The 22,378-nt window shown below is 36.0% G+C and overlaps 1 protein-coding gene across 1 annotated transcript in view; it reads right to left on the reverse strand.

Annotated features, from left to right (window-relative positions):
• Nucleotides 1-22,378, reverse strand: part of GABRA2 (gamma-aminobutyric acid type A receptor subunit alpha2) — a gene marked incomplete at both ends in the record, with an annotated part of 135,697 nt that overhangs the window by 22,144 nt on the left and 91,175 nt on the right. The window contains 3 exons of the mRNA XM_080908282.1: nucleotides 15,252-15,404; nucleotides 16,455-16,598; nucleotides 21,202-21,284. Coding sequence (XP_080764408.1) covers nucleotides 15,252-15,404; nucleotides 16,455-16,598; nucleotides 21,202-21,284 — 380 coding nt within the window. The remainder of the gene's footprint in view (nucleotides 1-15,251; nucleotides 15,405-16,454; nucleotides 16,599-21,201; nucleotides 21,285-22,378) is intronic.

A 22,378-nucleotide genomic window follows, 5' to 3' on the forward strand; every position in this document is an offset into this window, starting at 1 on the left:
GTGCGGGTAAATGTACATACTTTTGCGCGAACTGTACCTTTTTCTCTTGTGCATGTTCCCCTCCTTTATATTTTGATAACTTGTGTTCCCTCATGTAATGAACTGTTATTAGTAATTATCAAATTCTACGTTTGCAGGCTCTTGTGAGCACACAAGTTAATAAAGAACAAAGGCTCGTGGTCTCTGTAGTCGCCATGTTTCCCTGGCGTTCTTTTCCTTGAGATCATCTGTGAACTGTCTTGTGCTTCCCTTCCACCACCTGTCCTGCACTCATCTGTCTTCCCTCCAAAACTTCAAAAAGAAAGGGGCACCTAGTGGAATATAGAAACACACTACAAAGTTATTGAATATATAAATATTTCTTCAAGCTGCTCCCTGGTGATATAAACTGGAAAGGTGTGTATTCATTAGCACACTATCAAGAGACCTACCACTTCTTTCCTGAAATAGTCCCTGAATTTTGGATGCAGTGGAACAAAATCAGAACTCTCTAAGAGATATTAAAACGTAAGAGCGCAAATGTTTCATATGTACAACTGGGCAAGCTACATGATAACCCATAATTCAATCTGTGGAGATTTTAGGTATGGCAAATTTAATGTAAAGAAACATGTGGTAAGGAGTAACATAGTATCAAAAAATAAACTGGATTCATTGATAACATGCAAGACAAAAGGACACTGGATCCATACCATCAGCAGAATTGAACAAAGGATGTGGGCATGAAAGGAAAAATATGAGGATTTCAAGAAAAGGCTTAACATCAGAGCCCGATTTAAAGATTACTTCAGATACTTCGCCTATTTCTGCAGTAAAGATTTTGATTTCTGTTTTCATTTTTCTTCTTCAACCCCACCAAGATTTTATAAATGCCTTTAGTTTACTGTAGTTTGAAGATTTAGGTAGACTTCTTTTAAGGTACATGTCCTATGTACTTTTGGCTGGTACAAAACTTACTTCATAAACCAAGCTGGTTCAAATTTGCTGTGAGCCAACTAGATCTCCAACTGGTAGGGCCTGCGATCTCAGATGTACAGTAGCATACTCCACCTTCTGAATGTTCTCCATACATTTCTACTTATTTCTCTGCCCTTGGGCTTTCTGAGTGTTTCTTGTAGTTTGGTTTGTAATTAGTAATGCTGAATTTTCAGCCATTATTATTTCAAATATTTATTTTATATTCTTACATTCTTCTTCTGTTCCAGTTATGAACATTTAAGGTATGTCGAAGTTGTAGCATTTCCCCACCTAGTATTTAGTTTTATCTGTCTGTTTGATTTACACTTTCTTGACTTTATAATGATACATACCTGGAAATTCATCAGTCTTTCTTTTCTTACTCAGCTTACTGCTGAGCCTGATCCTTGAATCTCCGTTTCCATGCTGTGTTTTAATTTCTAGGGTTACCTTTCTAATTTTCGCTCTGTTCTGAGGAATTCATGCATGCACACAATAAAATCTGTTTCATTTTGATCATTCCTTAGTTACATCCCTCTGCCACTATTACACTGCTCTTTCTTGCTCTTTATGCTAACAGCAAATCCATTAAACATCAATGATGTACCAAACAGTTTATGTTTTCCATCCAGTAATACCAACAACTAAATCATGGTTTAGCGTTTTCACCACTTTTCTTTCTATTTTTAACTTATCGATCAATTTTATCAATCAATTTTATTGTTATTATTGTCACAGAATGGGGAAGAGGAATTATGGTGGACTTGTAGGGTAGAATTTATGTTAATTGATCTCCTTTAGTTTAATAGTTGCTGAGTTGTGTTAATAATGCTTGCTGTAGTTATGAGTGCCCCCTGCCACGAATTCCAGTGTGCTCCATTTAGCTCTCTTATAGATTTTTGGAGTCCAGAGATGGTAGGATTGGCAGCTAAGGGGAGAGGATATAGATGCTGACTGCATCTCTGTGTTAGTGAACCTATGTCCCAGGTTACAACATCCACAAGTGTTTCTCCATTGTGCTAGCTGCTCAACATGCTACAACACTCATAACACATTTCCTTAAATCCCTGATGTACAGACTGAATTATCACCTTTTCTGTGTTAAGTTGGAAAAGCTTCATTTCTATCAAGAGAGAGACATTCTAGTCAACCAAGCAAGTTTTTTCTGAAGGTTTTGATCTGAATGAGGGTCTGGCAAAAGCATAGAATTATTAGCTGCACTGATTCTGACCATAATTCTCACATCCTCTTTGGAGTATCTAGTAACAGTATCTAGTTAGAGTCCATGAACCTGTGGTGCTGCAGAAACACCATAGCTTGCTAACTGGCTTATCCTCACTGTAACTCAGATTCAGTCCCATGCAATTTGTCAAAATGACTGTGACAATGTTCCAACCAGCATATGGCTCCCACAGCTTCTCTTCCAGGTAAGAGCTCTTGGCCCTGTCACCCTGAGTTTGCCTGCCTCTTCACAATTTAGGATGACACCTTGGCTGTCATCACTGTTCACTGTGAATGCAACGAGCCCCCTTAGTTTTCATGTTGTTCAGCGTTGGTTTGTTGTCAGAATAGAGATAGCTTGCAAACTCTACACATATCAGGCCTGAAATACAAAGTGTTCAGCCTCACAGCATTAGCACTTTATTTTAAAATTAAGACCCTGTTATTAGTTAGATGCCGGTCATTCCCTTCTGGAGGGGGGGGTTATTTTGTCCTGGGTGTTTTATGGCTGATTTGCAATCATAAAAGCTCCTATAAATTCTGACTAACATACTACCCTGATATTATATAAGCAACTTTTGAGAATTAAAGAGTAGGTGAATGTAAGTTATGGTAATAAAGAAAATTTACAAATGCCCCATTGTGGCCTAAAATTTTAAGTAAGAAACTCAGATGTTCTACTCTGCCAGCCACTGTGTACTGACATCTTACTTTTAAGAAACAGCCTGTGATACCATGTAGAAATGGATGCCAATTAATTATAACCTGTTAGAAGGTTGATATATGATAAATGTTCCTCTACTGTTTTCTAATAATTATCCAAGAAAAGAAAATTCAAGAAATCAAAGTGTTTAATAATTAAGCTTCTGGTTTAGTCATTAAACTTGCTTCTTCCTCAGTCCAAGCCCCAAACCTAGATTATACTTTATAAGAAACCACAGACCATAAAATTATTTTAATGCTTTAATGAAACCTTTAACATAATTATAGTAAGATTGAAAGTACTAATAAGACCATACGTATATAACTATTTAAGTCAATTTAAAATCAAAGCATGTAGCAACTCTTCAATTTAAGATATCAAAAGATTTTCAAGACAGAATAATATTAATTCGCAGTATATTTGAATCTGAACGTGCATTCATACACATAGAGACCCATGGTGATTGCTGAGCTCAGACATTGACAGAGCCTTAAGCCACATGATCAAAGATGGGAGTTGTACTTGACTTCTGCAGTGAAAGTTTTTGGTGTTGTCAGAGACTATTTTTCATATTAACATAGTAATGTTAACCAAATTTTATGGGCATGTTTATCTACTCTTCACCTCAAGCAGAGCACCAATTCGCTGAAGAGAGGCATCTCTATTTAAGTCCATCACAGGACCTGGCAAGCATTACTCCTTTTGATTGAACAAATGAATAAATATAATATTTATTGCGGAGCCACCTACTTTTTGTGCATAGAGATATAGAAATTTTTAGACATGATGTCTGTTGCTTTTCCCAAAATTTATTTTGTTATTCATACACATAGGGTGGGTGGGGGGAGAGACAGAGGGAAGGAGGTAGAGGTAGAAATAGAGAATAGAGGAAGAGAGTTGATAGTTTTCAGATTGTTCAGTAACCACAGAAAGACGGAAAACACATAGGAAAATTCAAAGGTTTTGGTCAAAATGAATCTAAAAGAAAGTATTTTTTGTGTTTTATTTCATTTGTTAATGTGACATCTACGTACCACTAAGGTTACCGTCAGTGCATTAACTGATGCAGCTACTGTACTACATAAACAAGAAAATTTAAATAAAGTGAGGTTCAGTGTCTTACTGAAAAATCACAGCATTATTAAGTAAATGCAAGAAGAAATTCAGAAAGTCTTACTTAAAATTCCACATTCTTTGCCACAAACTTAAAAAGCAGTTTTATTTCAATATTAGCTATAGATTAACATCATTTTCTAGCAAGGCAATTTACTGGTGAAGCCTGCAAGGTCTCTGTTCTATGTTAAGAACATAGAATTGTTGGAACTGTTGCAATTGCTTGGGAAAGATAAATTTTAAAGCTTAATGGAAACTTTTAAAATCTTCTAACTGCTTCTGGAGAGTGACACAGAGGTTTAATTGCATCAAAATGTAAACATCATTTTAAGTTATATAAGATGGTGGCTTTTGCACAGCACAGCACTCTACGGTCAACCTTTCCACCTGAAAATGGAGCCGATATCATCTTGGATTATTGAGCAAGTGGTACAAACACATATGCCTGAATAGCTCTCCCTCCATCTTCCTTCTCCCATACTGTACCTCATTGACATTCTGTCTACAGCAGTGATTAGAATATTCATTGCATAGTCTTTTAATGACAAACTACATATAATCTATCTAATGCAGATTTCTGAAGCTTGTTTGTTTGTTTACTATGCTCTTTAGCCCCCTAGATAAATAGTGGATAACAAGGATGTTAAGAATGCAAAGCAAGGATGTAAGAGCCCCATCTAGTGGTAGACTGAGAAAAACCAAAGAATTCTGAACAATATGATTGATTCAAAAAGACTCAGCTATTCATTCCCTACTTGGTATAAAAATCACCATGGGTCATTAAAAAGGAGAATGGCGAGGGGGAGCAGTTTCTTTTCCACTCTTTAATTGTTTCCACAAATCTGAGAATCTTTTCAAAATAGATCTGTAATTCTGGATTAATTAAACCCTTGATATTTAAGTCTGAACTACTCTGTCCTTAGATGTCTCAAAGGACATGATTCAGCTTTTTAATTAGGCATAATTTGATAATGATTTGGATTTTGCAATGCCATCATCGCTTAAGATGAAGCTCTTGCAAGCATAAACCGTCAACTTCTAGTGCACATTATTGAAAGTGTCCGTTCCAAGTTTTAGCATGGCTCATAGGCAGTTTCTGGATTTCTGTAATGAGGGTTGTTCAGAACTGTCTGCATTAAGGTAAACCTGGATTAGAAATGCTCAAAAGCAGATGCCAGAGATATGTGCTTTCCTTTGTCTGGTACAGTCAAACTTAGTGCGACTATTGCTATATACCACGGTAATATTGTGATTTGTTGAGTTTAGGATAAAATCATGTTGTTGGCACAATGACAATAAGACAATAAAAGAACAGGAGACCAAAGAAAGCCCTTCTCTGTGCAAAATCCCCACTGCTCTCAAATCCATTTTCCTTCCATTCCTGGAAATGGCATTGCCACAAACTGCAAGTTGAATGCTGAAATGTTAATCTTTTGGGAGACTTTTTGTAGCTCCCTAAGGTCATTTAGCTGAGGAAAAATTTTGTTATTTATGATGAATAATGTATTAGAAACATTTTCTAATTTCTTTGAACTGTCATTGAACATAACTAGTAGCTTTTATACTTTTAAGGATTAAAACCTACAAATGCACACTCATATACCAATAAAGTAGGGGAAGAATCAAACTGAATTAGCTATTGTTCTCTACATTATAATTTCAAAGTGTAAGAATTGTAAACAGAAAATACACTTCAAAAGAGAAGTCAAGTTAAGGCCAAAAGAGACATAAATAAGATATTATAATGTTAGAGACTTAAGCAGGAGATAACATCGTTCATGACTTACCTGCTCTACACAATAAAGCCTGAATAAACAAAACAAACAAAATTACAGTGAAAAAAATATTAGAAACCTGCAGTCTTGCTCATACATTCTATAGAATGATGAATATTTTATAGATGACTTCCAAAATAAAATGTGCAAATATTTTTGAGAACGTAGTTAATACAACAATCAAATTATGCTCATTTTACAGTGAGTTTCTCTGTGTTATCCTGATGCAAGTGTGGTAGTTTATATGCACAGGGATGGCAGGACAAGTGAGATGAGAATATGAAAGTGTGTATTACTACATCAGTCCTAGTCTACTAATAGTAAAACTTCAACTATAGTTCAAAGCACAAAATACTCCAACAAATCCATCTTCTGACAGCTAACCATAAGGATAAGAATGGAATTTGTAGTGTTGGATTCAAGTAATGACACAATTTTAGTAAACATGATTCTCAGAAGGAATACCCAACCTACACACACACACATACACACACAAATATATCTCTATCCCTATTTCCAGCTCTCTATCAATATATATACCATTTATATCTATATCATCTATCTATCTATATCTATTTGCTATTTACATATTGACCTGATGTTAGATAATAGAAATGGTGTTATGGAAAGGTTACAGAAGTTGTATGGCCTCAAAAATTGCTCCATGGGTGAGTTTTCTTGTCAGCAAATGGGAAGGCAATGTTATTATTTAACTAATAAATTGTTTAGCAATTAAACAACAAATAATTTTGATATACTCAACTCAGCATATCATATAAGTAGGATGTTATACAGTGCTGTTTTCAGTATTATTTCTTTTTTTCTATTGTTTTATTTGCTGCACATTTACTGTTTATCAAATAAAAAGGGCTTTATAAAAAGAATTTCTGAGGCAAAAGAAAGGTTTGATAGTATGCATTGAAAACTTACTAGTTACAATGAGCATAGTTTCAGTATTATTTCTGAGCTAAAAATTAGAGTAGCTGAACTGTCTTAAACAACTATGACTATATTATGTTAAAATTTACAAGGTCTCCTCAAAATCTCAATATAAGTGCGAATGTGACAAAATAAAGAACAGCAATTACTTTTAATTACTTTCTTAAATCCTCACGGAAAGATAATAATAATTCATTCATATTGAGAAGACTTGGGCAGGCCACCTGTATTCCCAACAAATCAGCTCAGCCCGAACTCCACCTTCAAAAGCTCTCTAATTTCCCTTGCCATGGTTTATTACTGTATTTTGCTTCACTCTCTTTCCTAATTGGCAGTGGAATGGGTGGGATGAGCCTGTGGCAGCAGCAGGGAGAAAGGCTGCTGGTGGGCTGGCAGCTTGCATCTGATTAGCATGTGCTGCCTTGTGCCAAAGTCAATTCTGAGATGCCAGGTATGCCTCCTGTTAGCACTCCACAGCCAGTGCCTCTTGGAAAATGGAGATTGGGAAGGAACTCTGAAATTATCTCTGCCATGTACAGTCTTCATGTTCATTATTTTCATACCCTGCCACTGTCTACATATTCTACTTCCACTAACAGCTTCTTCTTGTGAATTTCAGCGAAAATTATCATTTTACTGATGTGACTGCTCTAATTTGTTAGCTCCACAGACTGAAGTCTTTACTCATGTAACTGTCTCAGTCCCAGCTACTCAACCCCTCTCTCTTCCTCTCCCTCTCCTACTTTCTCACTCTTCTCTCTTTTTGCCTTGAGCTTCTACAGTGCTCTTTCTCACCTTCAGACTTCAAATTAACATGTCCATGAGTACTAGTCAGGAAAACAAGCTGGGTAGGGTAAGAAATATAGTTTTGAGTCTGCAGTAAATAAAACTGCAAGTTTACAGTAGAAATTTGCTCTTCACCTTGACTCATTCAAGAGTTATTCATAGGAAAATACCCAAAAGATGCTCCAAGACATAACAAGGACACATGCTCCACTATGTTCACTGTACCCTTAGTTATAACAGCCAGAAGCTGGAAATAACCTGGATGTCCTTCAACAGAGGAATGGGTACAGAAAATGTGATTCATTTATACAATGGAGTACTACTCAGCTATTAGAAAAAATGAATTCATGAAATTTTTAGGCAAATGGATGGAATAAAAAAATATCATCCTGTAGTGAGGTAACCCAATCACAAAAGAACACACATGGTATGCACTCACTAATAAACTGATACTATCCCATAAGATTGGAATATCCAAGATAGAATTCACAGACAACATGAAGCTCAAGAGGAAGGAATACCAAAATGTAGATGCATCAGTCCTCTGAGAACTGAAAACAAATTTCTTACAGAGAAAATACCCTAACAAAGTGTAGAGCAGGGACTGAAGAAAAGTTCATCTAGAGTTTTCTCTACGTGGGAATCCATACCATATGCAGCCATCAAGCCAAGTAACTATTGCTAATGCCAAGAAGTGCTTGCTAACAGGAGCCTGATATAGCTTTCTCCTGAGAGGCTCATCCAAAGCCTTACTGATACAGATTAAGATGCTTGCAGCTAATCATCAAGTGAGCATGTGGACCTCAATAAGGAATTAGGGAAATGACTGAAGGAGCTGAAGTGGTTTGCAATCACATAAGAAAAACAACAATATCAACCAACCAGACCCCTCCCCCAGAGCTCCTAGGGAGTAAACCACAAACCAAAGAGTACACATGGAGGAACCCATAGGTCCAGCTGTATATGTAGTAGAGGATGGCATTGTCTGGCATCAAAAGTAGAAGCCCTTGGTCCTGTGAATGCTCATTTCCCCAGTGTAGGGGAATGCCAGGTTGGGGCATTGGGAGAAGGAGGATCCACATAGAGCAGGGTGAAGGGGGATGGGAGAGGGGGGACCAGGAAAGAAAATAACATTTGAAATGTAAATACATAAAATATCCAATAAAATGCAAAAAAAAAATGATTAGTGCAAAAATATAAGTCCCTCTACATTTAGGAAAATATCTTATTTTCCCAGTGATAAGAGTTTTAGAACATAAGATCAAACCACCAGCCAATGATTATGCACAGACTGGCCTGAGTCCCCTACACACATATTGAAGATATCCTGCTTGGTCTTCATATGGGTTCCCTAACAATCTGAAGAGGAGTGGCGCCTGTCTCTGACCAGTACTCTGTTTCCTGCATTTGGATCCCTTTCTTCTAGCTGGGCTGTCTAGTTTGGTTGGCTTCAGTATGAGAGGATGTGCTTAGTCGTGATGCAACTTGATACACCAGAGCAGGTTGATGGGCCTTGGTGCCTTCCCTACTCCTTACCAGAGGGGAGAAGGGGGAAAGTGACTTGGATGGGTAGCACTGGAAGGAGATAAGGAAGAGGGTGCGATTGGGATGTAAAGTTAATAAATTAATTAATTAATGAAAACATTATCATACATTCACACACACACACAAATACACAAACACATACATATACACATGTGCGTGTAATCAATACCTATGGGTTTATTTTGTCTAACTAACTACTACTTCAAATTTTCATCCTTCACAGCTCATCATAGTCCTTTACAGAATTTGCAGATATATTGATGTAGATAATATATGTTGGCCTTGCATTTGCTATTTCATTATCCTTCTAGCATTTCCCTCATGTAGATAGCATGGGTTTCCATTGACAACAGAACAAGCCTAGCATATATGGAAATTAAATGAATTTTCCTAGCTAGCAATAGAGACAAAGTAACACAAGCTTTTTTCATTACTTGTATAATATTTTGTCTACAATGTATTCAGTCCTCAGCAGTATTTCTTGTTATATCATTAACTGATAGATATACACATATAAAGAAATGTATGTGTGTGTGTTTCTTTGTTTCAGCACCTCATAAACTCTTTAGTAAGCTGCATTAATATCATTATAAAAAGCTTTCAGCACTCATATTGATTTTTCACATTATAATACAGAGCTCTTTTACTTCTAACAGTGTTCTGATCATGTGCTTCATGTGAATGTTTCATGTAGCTATATAGAAACCAGGAACCTGGATATATTTTCAACACACAAATTCCATAGTAAAGAAGATGTTTTTAACCTTGCATTACTCTATTTTTTATTAATGATGACTAAATATTGAAGGCACCGATGATATCAGATGGAGGATTATGCCAATGGTATTCTTAAGCAGTTAAGAAGGATGCATTCAATAAGGTATAGATAAGAGAGTTGGCCATGCAGCAACATAGGTAGCAGATGTTTTCTGCTAAACAGCTGGGGAGAGTGAACCTGTAAGATTCCAGGTAGGTCCACTTTTAGCTTTTTCATTGTACTTACTCTATCTCAAAGCCAGGGCAAAGTCAAGCTCAGTTATATATGAATAAGATTTAAGACTAAGCCATAAGGATGTACGTAGATTCCTTCCTCTAAAGTAGGCTCCAACTACCCTTACTTTCTGGGAAAACTTCTTCCAAATTCCAGGAAATGGCAAACACACAGAGTCTCATTATTTGTGTTACTCAACCATTGTCTGCATGGAGTGCATCTATTATGAGCAATGGGACTATAGCGAAAAAGTAATATTTGTTTTAATTTTGTTTAATCTGATTAGATATTCTCTGTATTTATGTTTGAAATGTTGTTTCCTTCCCCAACCCCTTTCCTATTCCACCTCCCCCTCTTCTTTTCTTCAGGAAGGTGCACTAGCTCCCAATCACCTTCTCCATCCTATTGCCTTGGCATAACCCTACACTGGAAAACGTGCCCTCCCTAGACAAAAGGCCTCTTCTCACACTGATGTCAGACACTGCTATCTTCAGCTATACACGCAACTGGAGCCAGGGGCTCACTATGTGTGCTCAATGGTTGGTGTTGTAGTCCATGGGAGTTGTGAGGGTTTGGTTCGTTGACAATGTTGTTTTTCCCATGAGGTTACAATCCCTTTCAGCTCCTCAGTCCTTTCTCTAAGTCCTTCATTGGTGTCCCTTTGTCCAGTCCAATGTTTAGCTGTAAGCATGCTCTGAGCTGTATCTATATGACAATGGCAGAGCCTATAAGGAGGCATCCATATCAGGCTCCTGCCAATAAGTACTTCTTGGTATCAACAATACTGCTTGAGACTGGTGGCTGCATATGGGATGGATCCCAAGGTGAGACAGCCTCTGAATGATCTTTTCTTCAATCCTTGTTCCTCTAATTGACCTTGTCTTTTCTCCCATGAGTGTTTTGTTCTCCTTCTAAGAACTGAGGCATCCCCATTTTGGCCTTCCTTCTATTTGACATTCAAAAAGTAAGATTTAATGCTGGTGTTTTTAGATGGCAGACATTTCTAAAATCATGCTTCTTAAGTATGTTAAACTGACATATGACTAACATGAATGAAGTAAACAGGGGCCTACAATTGAGGTGAGTTTACACTCCCTTGACTTGAATTTCAATAATTGCACTGAAACAAATATTGCTACTTTAGATGACTTGAATCATACTACCACACCAAACCTGAATTCACATGGCTGCAGTCCACAGAAATACAGTCAATGATTCAGACACTTTCTTCAACAAAAATATCCTCTGGTGATCAAATGTCAATGAACTTAAATTCTAGCCCAGACCTATTGTTTCTAGTTTCTAGTTCCTCAAAGACTCTGTCTCACGAAAGTGGGTACTGTTATTCTATTTCAAATGGGCTAACTGCCCTTGGAATATGTCTTGACATAGAGAAGGAAGCTGTGTCAGAAACCAGATAATAATCATTGAAGATATTTACACAGAATTTATTCTGTGACACAATCACAGTCAACATTCTTCCTGTAAAGGCATTTATATGAGGGTGTAGTGTGATGCTATTTCCCTAGGCTCACATATAAGGACAAGATTATTATATGTGCAGTTCTGTGGATAGAATACACCAAGGTAGAGAGGTGCTAAGGATTCTGCACTCAGAGGAAGTCACTCAGCGATAACAACAAGGAAAGGCCCAAGCGATATACTCTATCTAAAATGTAAGAATTCCTCAACACTTTGCAACCCTCAGTGACTGTCTTCTTTACATTTGCCAAATGACACTGAAAAATAAAATAGTATGTAATTGACCCAAAGTAATAAAGCCTATGATCTATAAGAAGAAACTAACTCAACATCTACCCAGTCACAATAGGTTGGATTTACAATGTGCCCTGCTTTCAAAGTATGATTGGTGAGCAATGGTGGCACAGATTTTGTGGGAGTAATCGACCAAAGTCTGATTGGACTTAACACCCTCTCTGTGTGATGGAACTCATACACAACACCACATACAGCAGGAGTAAGCTTCACTGATGATGGCTGAATACAGTGCTGGTTTAGAAGAATAGTAAAATACCATTTGGAACAATTTTTACTTTTACTTTTTTAAACTTTCTGTTTGTTTGTCTTGTCTAATCCCCATGGCATGGCTTTTATTTTATCTTATTTTGTTTAAAAGTGTTTTTAAATATAATAAATTGTATAAACCTGCCTAAATTTAAAAATATTTAGAGAAGGTTGAAACTCTAGAAATGTGGTTTAGACTAACTCCTGTTCATCACTCAAATGAGTTATATCATACAATACTCTCTCTTTATCTATCTATCTATCTATCTATCTATCTATCTATCTATCTATCATCTATCTATCTATCTATCTATCTAAATCTATATATATATATATATATATATATATATATCAGAATTATATTGATAACAAAAAACAAATTTTAGGACTTTTGCCAAAAATGCTTTAACCATTAAACAGCATCCATTTACAAGAGAATTGCTTTCAGTCCTTACAGCAACACACACACACACACACACACACACTGGAAATCATTATTTGTTCTGTCTCTAACTCATCTGTCTCTTGTATTTGTCTTATTTTTAAATACATAGTTTTATTGAATATTTTCTACATTTACATTTCAGATGTTGTCTCTTCCACCAATTCCATCCCTCCTCCACCTCCCATTGCCTTCATGAAGATGGCCCCTCTCCCAACCACATACTCCCACCTCAGCACCTTGTCATTTCCCTACACTGGGAATAGGAGCCTTCGCTGGACCAAAGGTATTTACTCCCACTGATGCCAGAGAATGCTATCCTCTGCTGCATATGCACCTGGGGCCATGGGTCTCTCTGTGTAAATTCATTGGTTGGTGCTTTAGTCCCTGGGAACTGTGGTGGGTTTGGTTAGTTAACAATTTTGTCCTTCCCGTGAGGTTGCAGACCCTTTCAGCTCCTTTAGTTCTTTCTCTAGCTCCTTCATTGGGGTCCCCTGCTCAATCTGATGGTAAGCTGCAAGCATTCTCCTCTGTTTTGGTATGGCTCTGATGGCTCTGGTAGAGCCTCTGAGGAGGCATCCATATCAGGTTCCTGCCAGTAAGAACAACTTGACATCAGCAATAGTGCTTGGGTTTGGTGGCTACACATTGGGTAGATCCCCAGGTGAAGCAGTCTCTGGATGATTTTTTTTCTCCAGTCCCTTCACCTCTATTTTCCTACTTTTCTATTCTTCTCATTTTGGTTTTGTTACTGGTTTTGTTACTGAGAACATTCTTCTTTTAAAAAACAGGAAAAAAATGCCTTAAATATTAACTTAAATTATATTTTCTTTATAGTTATGTTGGATATTTATCCAGACTCCTGGACCCTTTTCCAAACAACCTTTCTGTTTTTTCCTCTTTGTTGCCAATGTATTCTTTATTAACAAAATTATTTTATTCCATTGGAATACTTAAATATCACTTTAAGTTTACTTCGGGTCTCTGGTTGCTTATTACATTTCAGCTTTAACAACTTTTCTTAATTACTATTTGAATTATATTAATCATAAAAGGATAACTTTAAAATAGAAATAAAATTTAATATCTGCTACACAGCATATATCTATAACTAAAAATGATGTGTAATGCTAATGAATTCTGCCAAGAAAATGGAACTTATATTATATGTCGCCAAGACACATAACAATGGAAAAGCTGTTAAGAAAAAGCTAGAAGACAATACCATTACAGTTGTATATACATACTCGATGGGATGTACATACATGCGTGCATGCATACATACATACATACATACATATGTTTTAGTAATGTATAGTGTTACATGTGTCAATAATACTCAAAAATTAGTCAAAATAAAATAAATAGTATATATTAAATAGCAAGCATTTCTCTGAGATTTTTACCGATACCATGACATCAGAAGATTGCACAAGATTGCCTTTTCTGTAATTGAAGGTTCATTTCATTAAGGTAAAGTAATATCTCATTCTCATGAAGGTCTTGGACAGCCTCTCTATTTGTATCTCCACTGGACATCTTGAAACAGTTAATGAGCAAACATACAGTGTTCCTTCATTCTTCAACATTATTGAACATTCCATTTTCCTTGGCTACAGATGTCCACAACCAAAGACATTCCTGTTCAAGACATTCCCACTTATTTTAAGATATACCTCAAATATTAAAGCACCATTGTATTCCTAAACTTCAATTTAAGAGAATACGCTTTTAGGTTTTTTACCAGGGTGAATGTGGCTGTGCAATAAAGCCTGTGATATGCAATATAGCAATACTGTGATTACTTCAGTTAATTTTCTTCCATCTTTTACCAAAGCCACCTGAATGCAGGACATATGTTCTTGCATTGCTTTTTCAATTCCTGCTCCGCTACTGAAATAAGTTCTCAACAAACACCTTTATGAATGAATAAGAGTGTCAATCACAGGAAGACACCAGGATAATTTGTCATAGACTGTGCTCAGCTTTTTCTATGCTGCAAAAAAAAAAAAAAAAAAAATGCTATCAAGTTGTCCTGCATTGGTACTTGCAGCTAACCATTAGACTGACCACGGGGTCCCCAAGGAAGTGGCTAGAGAAAGAACTGAAGGAGCTGAGAGGGTCTGCAATTCCATGGGAAAAATAATGTTATCAACCAAACAACCCTTTCAGAACTCCGAGGGAGTAAAACACCAACAAATGAATAAAACACCCACTAAAAACATGATCTTCTCCACCTTAAAATTTAAAAACGACCATTACCTGTGCTTAGTTAAGAAAATCAAACGCCCCAATGGAAGGAAAGAATGTCGAGTTCAATATTATCCTTGTTCTCTAACACATAAAACTGATGTCAACTTTCTTTACTAAAAAGCAAAGTAAGAAAAATTATCATAGAAATGCTTTAAACATAATGTTCTTCTCCCCTGAATAAAATAAAACAAAAAACACACTGAAAACTGTCTCCCTCTGTTAACATAGAGAAGAGTGCTAAATTTAGTGTGATTAAACAGAAAATATTAATAACAGGAACAAATAGAAAACCACAACTAAATACAGTTCTAAATTATCTGTGTAATCTAAACACTTGTTTAAAGTGGGGTTCTGATGGTAGTTTACCATTCTGTAACTCTGTCTTATCATCCAAAACCTAGACCAACTTTATCTGCATCACATATCACAAACCATGGAGGTGATAAGCATCCAGAGAGAAACCTTGAAACAAAATGTGCTGTACTGCAGGCTGTCACTCACCGAACACAGTTCTCGCTGGCACCGACTCTCTGTTCAGCCAGAATGATACTTGGGAGAGAATTACAGTCATGATGCAAGGCAGATAGGTCTGAATCACAAAATAACCGATTTTTCTTTTCAAGTGGAAATGAGCTGTCATTACAGTATATTCACCTGGAAGGAGAATTTAAGAAGCTTAAGGAACTATAATTGTCAACATTCAGAACACTTTGGAAATGGAAGGGATTACAAGAAGAATCCACGATTTAAAAGAAGAAGAAGAAGAAGAAGAAAGAAGGAAATTATAACATATATTTCATGAAAGCTTGAAATGCCTCGTTAGAAAAAGAGTAGTTTGAAAAGAAATAACAGAAAATCAACACAATCCATGTTTTGATTGCTATGCCCCTGCGACATGGTGTTCATTTCTCTCTTTAGCTCATGCCCACTCCCCAGCATGATTCTAAAGACTCTACTAATGGATTATCTTATTGGCATGGGTCCCTCATGCTGTGACAGTAATTAAGTGAACTCCATCCTCCTGGGTCTCCAAAGCACTGAGACTTTGTCTCATTGTTGAGGCTGCTTTTTAGACATAGATTTTCACTTTAAACTCTATCACAGATTCTGACTTTCTCTCTTTTTTGTTTCTACTGTAATTTGGTTCAGTCAAATTTGTCTAATTCTCACATCTATGTCTTGTGATATTTTTTCTTCTCCCATAATTTTAGTTATTGCCAGAGGTGAGGTAATCTGGGATACATAGGTGCCCTTTTCTTTACTGAGAACAGCCTCAAAGAGGTTTCCATGCAGGTCACTGGCAATTACCAAGTCAAGGGTTGAATAATCATAACTTATCCACAATTGTAAGAAAATGAATGAGCAAAACAGAGAAAATGTTATTCCTGCTTTGAAGATAAATGCTAAATTTGACTGATCTGGAAAAACAAAGATTTTTGAGTATATGGTATATTATTGTTTCATACAGTTTCTCAAACTTGTACGAACATATGGGTCTCTTTGGATTCTTGTTAAAATGTAGCCTTGCTTCAGTAACAAAGTGATCTAAGATTATGAATGTCTCAAAAAGCTCTCAAGAAATATGTGTCATTAATCTCTAGATCCTAAGGGTAAAATGTTTTTAATTATCATACACATTTTTAATGATTTTATCCTACTAATTCTGGAGGGGGGCATTTAACTTATTTTTAAAATGTTACTAACCTGTGCTGGACTTAATTGTCTCCTTCCCAACGGACTGGCCCAGCAAGTCATACTGATTTAACCTAGAGCCATCAGGGGCAACCTGAACGGAGTCAGAAGCATTGTAAGTCCAAATATAAGTGACTTCAGAGGTTGTGTAAGCATCTGTCAGGAACAAAGGACACATGTTAGAAACACTTGAATGGGAAGAATTAGGGGAACAGTTCATCTACAGTTGTAGATTCCATAAAACATTGTTCCCTCACAAGTTAACTTTTAGTGATCACAGATTTAGAGAAAAAAAAATGTCCTTTGAGTCAATCTATAGCTTTACAAGTATATTGATGAGGAGCACCAGGAGAACCATTCATGAGCATGAAAATACTTTCATTGATACCACTTTGATAGTTGATGAGTAAATTTATTTAGATGGCAAAAGACACTATTTCCCAAGATGATTAAAACACTTCCTAGGTACAAAAGTAGTAGACAAAGACATTTTGTGAACAAGCAATGAAGTTAGCTATGCAGTTTATTTTGAAATACTGACCACCCATGAAGTAAAAATTATGATCCGAATATATGACTTTTTGAACTTATTTATGAGATAATGACTTTAGTAATCATGAACAAAAACATGTAGTTAGGACAATGAGAACTAATTATCGACATTAAAAATAAATCAGAAGATGATACAGTACCATCATATTATAAATGTGTTTTCAAACACATTTATTTATAAACTATCTAATGAACACCAAGGTACTTATATAGCATCCCAGTTAAGATGAGTAGTAACAAAATGAAGAAAAGTAACATCACTGCATTGAACCAGAGATGGAAGACTTTTAAGAAGTGAACCTCCTCTGGAGTAGATCTGTGGTGATACATCTAGCATTAGCAATTCTCTATGCTGATATTTCCTTTGCCCTTCTGGGTCCTGTTTTGGACCATCTAAGGCTTCCTGTCCCTATGCAGGAAGTCTCTTCACAATTCAACATAAAGATGTGGATATTTGCTGCTCTGCTGCGAGCCTTTGAAGAACTTGTTTGTACTTTTGTTTATACAGGTGCTTAGAAAACAAAACATAGCATGACAGTGGGGTGACAGCTTAACCAGGGACAAAATCTTGACCACTTCACTGCCTCCTGTTTCTCACGACACCTGAAAGTAGATTTTTCGTTCTGTATACATTTTTGCACAAAACACCAAGGTACTAACCTGGAAATTAAGCTAAGGTCTATGACCAAACTGATTTATTTTAGAGTATCAGGATCAACACATTAAATGATGTTTTGTATGTTCACCTTTGTGTGTATGACCTTTCAATGACATTCAATGTTTTATTTCTTTCTGAACGTTGCTACTAATATTATTATCAGTTAAATGTTCCTTATATATGGGTTTATTCATCCACAGATAAATTATGTTATGTAAAAGAATTTTTAAATTGGGTTTATAAATATAGGTATAGATATCAATATAGATTTATAAACAGGGTTGTAATGCTATCTTAGAGAAATATTTTATTCCCACACGTAAATTCTAATTTTCTGGAGTGTAAATTGCCAATTACCTAATTTCAATTCAATAATTGCTCATGCTGTCACTGAAAACAATAAATAAGAAGTTAGTGATGTAGTTAACAAAGCACTCATTTGTAGATCATCAAGTGGTTTGTTTTGTTTCTCTCAAGAGTAAACATCATAGCCTTTTTCAAAACAGCATTTCCAATGATGCACAGTTCTAAAGACCAAACAACCATTGTTTGAATCTTCTTGTTTCTCTTATGATTAAACATCATGGTCTTCTTTACAACAGCATTCTCAATGCTGTGTGATTTAAAATAACAAACAGCAATTGTCTGAATCTTATTACTATCCACACAAAACTAACAGAAATGAAAATTTATTAACGTGATGATATTCTTACAAAAATTTATCTGATGGAGATTGGGAAAGAACATTGGTTCATTTTTGTAACTATTCAAAATTTTTCATTTTAAATTAGTAACTAAGCTATGTATATTACAGGAAATCTTCATATCTGACAAGAGTTCCTCCTGAATACATTATAGAAAAATAAAGTCAAATGATACATTACAAATATAAAGAAAGTGACTGGTCCTTTATTTGTCTATTTGAAAAAGCATTTATTTCATTTTATTAATTAAAAACCTGTATGATCTGGTTTATATGTCATTTAGTGTCGTGAGTGGACAGGAAATAGAATGTAATGCAGAGTAGCTCAGAAGCATTTCTTTGTGCTCAGATCCAACAGTGAACCTGGAGTGATAACTATGTTTATCAATGAAGTCTAGAGGAAGGAAAGACGTGAGACACACAGCTCAGCACTTAAGAGCAGACAGGACCCTTGAAAAGTACCAATGTTTAGTTCCCAGCACCCACACTGCGTGGGCTCATAGACTTCTGACACTCCACCTTCAGGTGTTATGACACTCTTGGCATCTGGAAGCATCTGTACTCATGTGCATTTACCCAATGCCCTGCCCCAGCCCACAGAAATAATAAATTAATTTTTTCAAAACAGTCAAAGGTCTGTTTTCCAAACTGCTTTGTGAACCCCTGCACAAAGCGGCACTTCCTAGACTGTTTGTATTTAATTTGGCCACATGATTTATGTTTGAATGCTAGTCTGTATTACATACGTGTCTATTCAGACTTAATACTCAGTTATCAATAAATAGATTCCTAATTCACTTCCGACAATGAACTTCTATCCAAAACTTGTGAGTTTTCCATTTCTTTGGGGCTAATGCACAGAATTCCACTGTGCTTTCATGCAGAGACTTTCAGGTCAATTTGAAACATTAAACATATAAAGATATAAGGCAATGGGAGCAAATCAAGGGTGGATGTTCAATTGTGCAAATGTAGGGAAGAGGATCACTGTATTTGAGGAGAAGGAAAACATTCCAGCTACTCCGTTCTTTCTAGGGTGATGGTCCTTGTAAAAGAGAGGGAGAAATAATTGAAAGATAATGTCATGGTTGCTTCTGCCAAAAATGTCCTGTACCAGCACATTAAGGTTGTTCTCTCACTTCCCAGTTCTGTCCACACTGTTAACACAGATGCTTCCATCCTTGCTATACACAAAGACAAATGACAGTGAGTAAAGTGCCCATGCCATGTGTCAGAATATGAATGTGAAGGAAGGGAAATAAGAGAAGTAATAATTATACAGAGAGAGAATACGGGACAGAGATTTTGTGTATTAGCCATACATCTCTTCACTGAGGGAACTGTAATAATCCCGGGCTCCCGAAATCCCATCACTTTGTAGCTGCACTCTGTAAAGCTTTTCATTTGAGATCAAACACTACCCAACAAATGCATTTCATTTTCAGTGTTGAGGCATCTTGCCATTGACATCTGATGTCATTGTGACAATACCTCATCTACTGAACACACTTGCCCTTCTCATATCATTACTCCATCTTGCATAAATTCTTTTTAGTGCCAAAGCTTTTCAAGTTTCCCTTTAATGTCACTTATGCAATGCAAATGAGGTTCTCTGTTGCATCTGTTCTGGTTTTCTCAACACTGTGTGTTTACATTGTATAACATGATTGACTATCTTAAATAATATTGGAAGAAATGCCAGTTTCTAAAGGGATGGTTCCCATGACAATAAAGAAAGGCCTGCACTTAAGCCCAGAGGAGGCTCTCAAAGAAAATTGAAAAGTGATACCTGCTACGAGGATACACAAAGCAAGCAAGCCAGAACTTCTCAGCATAACTGTCATCCTTTAAACATCAAAGGAATCTGCATTCTCACAGTGACCATTCTCTTTTCATTTGTAATTTGTGAGAAGATGCCCTGTTCTTCGGTCAGCCTTACATTTAATTAGGTTAGAAGTGGTCACGTCTATCTAACAAAAAAAAGAAGAACCTAAAGCTGCTCAGAATGCACAAAAATAGTGTGTCAGAAAGAGCCCAGTTTCTAAAAAGGTCAGGGGCAAATTCGCATTCAGACAGAAGGAGGCTGCCTAGCTGAAATGAAGAATTAATCCTGAACCTGCCTGGATTGTCCTGTGGGCCTGAGAGGATGGTCTGGCTTTGCCCTTTCTGTTACTCCATGGTGTGAACGCTTCTGCTTAACATATCGGATACAATCCGGTGACCTAGAGACTGGCCAGAGGCACAGAAACTTTTAGAAATGTTCTAGGTGAACTGAAGACACTGGCGTATAAGCATCCAATGTTGTTATCTTCATTAAATGTATTCCAAGGAGAAAAAAAGTACTTCTTCCATCAGGCCAGGGGTAGACAGACAGCATTATTTTATTCATGACCTTTTCCAACCTTTGGAACTGATAAATATGAATTTTTCATACGTAATTCACTCTAAGCTGAATAATAACTTATTTTACATTTTTAACATGCTAGAATGTGGGGAAATATGAATAAATTATAGTAGTGACTCTAAAGCAGTCCCTGATTTAGTTTTATGAACAAACTAGAACATAGAATTCTTTATTAGTAATAAAACAAAATTTTGATTTGAACTCTGAAAAAAATTAAAAATAATTAAAGTATTTGAGTGAGCCATAGGAGATTCCAATTAGCTCCTATAGAACAATCATCATAAAAATAGTTCTTATATGACAACCACCTTTCGCTTCTTCATTCTATTAGTCAGTTATGAAGCCTTGCATAATATGAGGAAAAAACTGCATGATCCAACAAAGATGCTCTCTACTGGTGAGGCTATTGATTGGTAACATGTGTGTTTACTGTTATACTTACAGCTTCCAAATTTCAGTGGGCATGAGTGAGCATCCATCGGAAAATCCTCCAAGTGCATTGGACATTCGGCTTGAACTGTAAGCCTAGAAGCCAAAATTCCACTCTTGGTTTAAGTGGATTTGCTAGTCACAATACATCACTTGATACAGTTTTTAACAGAATTAAAGATTTACATTAGTCTTGAAAATGTTTAAACACAATAAAAATAAATTATGTATTTGAAAAATGTTTGCCATTAACATCAATGTAAATATTTAATATCTGATGATACTTAAAGGCTTTTATGGAAGGGGCATCTGTTTTATTTTCATCTCATCAACTATAGAGAGAAGTTGATGTAACACTTTAGTATCTGCTTCATTATAGATATGCCAACTTTAAAATCTCATATTTTTATATGTAGATATGTGTTTAGAAATAGATGTTTAGATGTATCACCTAAAATACGTTGCCCACACAAATTTCTTGCTAAATTACAGATACAAACCCATGAATATCAAAAATACATTATTACTTGAATATGATAAATTGTAACCATTGAAAATCTATTATAAAAAACACTTCTAATAACTTCCATTATACATAAAAACAGAGTAGATAAACAGGAAGTAAATTGAACTCAAAAACAATCTTTACTAATTGAGCTGAGAAAACCGTGGTCATCAGCCAACTCTTTCATTAACTTCAAACACCATTTAAATAGAACCCTCCGAAATTGTCCCTAACATTATCTAATACCTTAAGGTACAGGAATAAATGGTTTAAACATGAGACATTTAGTCTATACTTGCTGAAGTTTGGCACTATTTCAAAAAAGAGGAAAAAAAGAATAACCCAGAGATCTCATTGGATTGTAGCCAATGATTCTCTAGAATTAAATCCTCAAATCTTGCATCTCCGGCTCCACCAGCCACATGAGAAAACAATGTTAATTAATGAAATCTAGTTCTTCACTTTCCATGTGATGTTATAAAGGCATCAGAGGCAAGGGACACGGTATCTCTACATGCACAGAGTTAATGGCAGCATTTTGCTTTTAAATCCACCATTAAACAATAACTTTTGAATCTATATCATCTTATTAACTATGAAAATTTTAGTTCTTATGTAGTACATTAATTTGTTTTAAAACTTTCATGAGATTACTTGAAATGTAATTGTAAGTGTTACCAACTAC

This window comes from Micromys minutus (genome assembly GCF_963924665.1).
Source record: "Micromys minutus genome assembly, chromosome: 1".
Classification (NCBI taxonomy): Eukaryota; Metazoa; Chordata; class Mammalia; order Rodentia; family Muridae; genus Micromys; species Micromys minutus.